The sequence below is a fragment of the Procambarus clarkii genome, chromosome 22 (assembly GCF_040958095.1).
Source record: "Procambarus clarkii isolate CNS0578487 chromosome 22, FALCON_Pclarkii_2.0, whole genome shotgun sequence".
Taxonomy (NCBI): domain Eukaryota; kingdom Metazoa; phylum Arthropoda; class Malacostraca; order Decapoda; family Cambaridae; genus Procambarus; species Procambarus clarkii.
Genome location: NC_091171.1, coordinates 28,751,614 through 28,754,284, shown reverse-complemented (window position 1 = coordinate 28,754,284; position 2,671 = coordinate 28,751,614). Strand labels below are relative to the sequence as shown.

The following is a 2,671-nucleotide window of genomic DNA, read 5'->3' as shown; positions in this document are numbered from 1 at the left end:
AGTGACTCATGGCTGCTTACTAAAACCAGATCAAACACAAGATAATGACAAAGTATTCCTTGCTGAGACCTAAAGTTCATTAGACTCATTTACGTGTCATGAAAAGAAAGATTTACAAGGCGTAAATGTAAACCTCATCCTGGTCACAGAAGGTAAACACTATGTGGGTATCATCATCGTCGGAATATGAGAAACTCTGCCTTCTGCACCATCCTTATTGTATAGCATTTGTATCAAGCTTCCTAAATTATTCTACCACCATCACCTGACCGTGGACACATGACACTCTCACCAACACCTGGCCGTGGACACATGAGACATTCGCCAACACCTGGCTTTGAACACATGACACCCTCATTAACACCTGGCCGTGGACACATGACACACACATTAACACCTGACCGTCGACACATGACACCTTCGCCAACACCTGGCCGTGGACACATGACACCCTCATTAACACCTGGCCGTGGACACATGACTCCCTCATTAACACCTGGCCGTGGACACATGACTCCCTCATTAACACCTGGCCGTGGACACATGACACACTCATTAACACCTGGCCGTGGACACATGACTCCCTCATTAACACCTGGCCGTGGACACATGACACCCTCATTAACACCTGGCCGTGGACACATGACTCCCTCATTAACACCTGGCCGTGGACACATGACTCCCTCATTAACACCTGGCCGTGGACACATGACACACTCATTAACACCTGGCCGTGGACACATGACTCCCTCATTAACACCTGGCCGTGGACACATGACACACTCATTAACACCTGGCCGTGGACACATGACTCCCTCATTAACACCTGGCCGTGGACACATGACACACTCATTAACACCTGGCCGTGGACACACGACTCCCTCATTAATACCTGGCCGTGGACACACGACTCCCTCATTAATACCTGGCCGTGGACACATGACACTCACCAACTCCTGGCCGTGGACACATGACACCCTCATTAACACCTGGCCGTGGACACATAACACCTACACCAACACCTGACCGTGGACACATGACACTCTCAACAACACCTGGCCGTGGACACATGACACTCACCAATACCTGACCGTGGACACATAACACCTACACCAACACCTGACCGTGGACACATGACACGATCACCAACACCTGGCCGTGGACACATGATACTGTCAACATCACGATAACTTTAGACCCCTCACAAACACATGATGAGGCTCTCCACTGAGGCCCTCCACTGAGGCCCCCCACTGAGGCCCTCCACTGAGGCCTTCCACTGAGGCCCTCCACTAAGGCCCTCCACTGAGGCCCTCCACTGAGGCCCTCCATTGAGGCCCTCCACTGAAATCCTCCACTGAGACCCTCCACTGAAGCCCTCCACTGAGACCCACCACTGAAGCCCTCCACTGAGGCCCTCCACTGAGGCCCTCCACTGAGGCCCTCCACTGAGGCCCTCCACTGAGGCCCTCCACTGAGGCCCTCCACTGAGACCCACCACTGAAGCCCTCCACTGAGGCCCTCCACTGAGGCCCTCCACTGAGGCCCTCCACTGAGGCCCTTGAACAACAACACATCACTTTGTTTACGCGATCATTATTCAGGCATTTAACAGCCAGCAGTCATAGTGTGAATTAATTTGAGTCTCTGGACACATTAGCTTATGTAGAGCAGGTTACGGGTGAAGGAAGTGTTGCAAGTGTACACCGGACACACATCCCACCCTGCTGTGATGTTCTGCCCGGATTAACATTCTCACCGTCACCTAAAATGAAGACAGACAGCTGAACGAACTCTTTGTTGACAAAGAATGATCTCATGCCCTCAGAGGCTACGTAATTTCAAGGATTCGCTGCTAGCAGATCAATATGTCACGCTTCATGCAGGTCGGCGTTCAATCCCGGACCGTCCAAGTGGGGTGGGCACCATTCCTTCCTTCCCCCGTCCCATCATCAAATCCTTATCCAGTGCTATATAGTCAAAATGGCTTAGTGCTTTCTCCTCATAGTTCCCTTCCCTAGCCCGGGGTGAGGAGGAAAGGCTACTAGGTACAACATAGACATATGTTGTACCTATTAGCCAGAATGCAGTACTCGCCCTACTATGCAAGGCCCGATTTGCCTAATAAGCCAAGTTTTCCTGAATATATATATTTTTATCATTTTTGATAAAGGTGTGAGGTAACTAAAAACTCACACCCCAGAAGTGACTCGAACCCATACTGCCAGGAGCAACGCAACTGGTATGTACAGGGACGCCTTAATCCGCTTGACCATCACGACCGGACAAAAGGAAGTGATAGCCTAAGCTATTTGAACCACTTCCCCGCCGGCACTCGGATAGTAATCTTGGGCATAGCATTTTATCAAATCATTCTTTGGGGCCTTCTTTGGTGAGTTTTCAGTTGTATATAGTCCTGGGGACCATTCAGGTCCCCAGGACTATATACAACTCCCATTCAGTTAATAACAGTATGACTATTATAAATATAATAATATAATATATAAGACTTTGCAGTCCAGTCTGAAGACTGGACTCTAAATTCTTTACAGTTGATAATAATAAAACTATAAAGTCGAGGTTAAAGGCTACAACACAGTAAGACTTCAGGCTCAAGGTTATACATAACAATAAGACTTTACAGGGCCACAAACGGAGTTCCCGGTGTTGA

General features: G+C 49.2%; 1 protein-coding gene across 1 annotated transcript; it reads left to right on the top strand.

The window, feature by feature from the left end:
• Positions 1–279: 279 nt before the first annotated feature.
• Positions 280–1,026, top strand: LOC138367481 (coagulation factor V-like). The gene has a single exon (XM_069329148.1). It carries the CDS (start codon positions 280–282, stop codon positions 1,024–1,026), a length of 747 nt encoding a protein of 248 aa, XP_069185249.1.
• Positions 1,027–2,671: the final 1,645 nt, after the last annotated feature.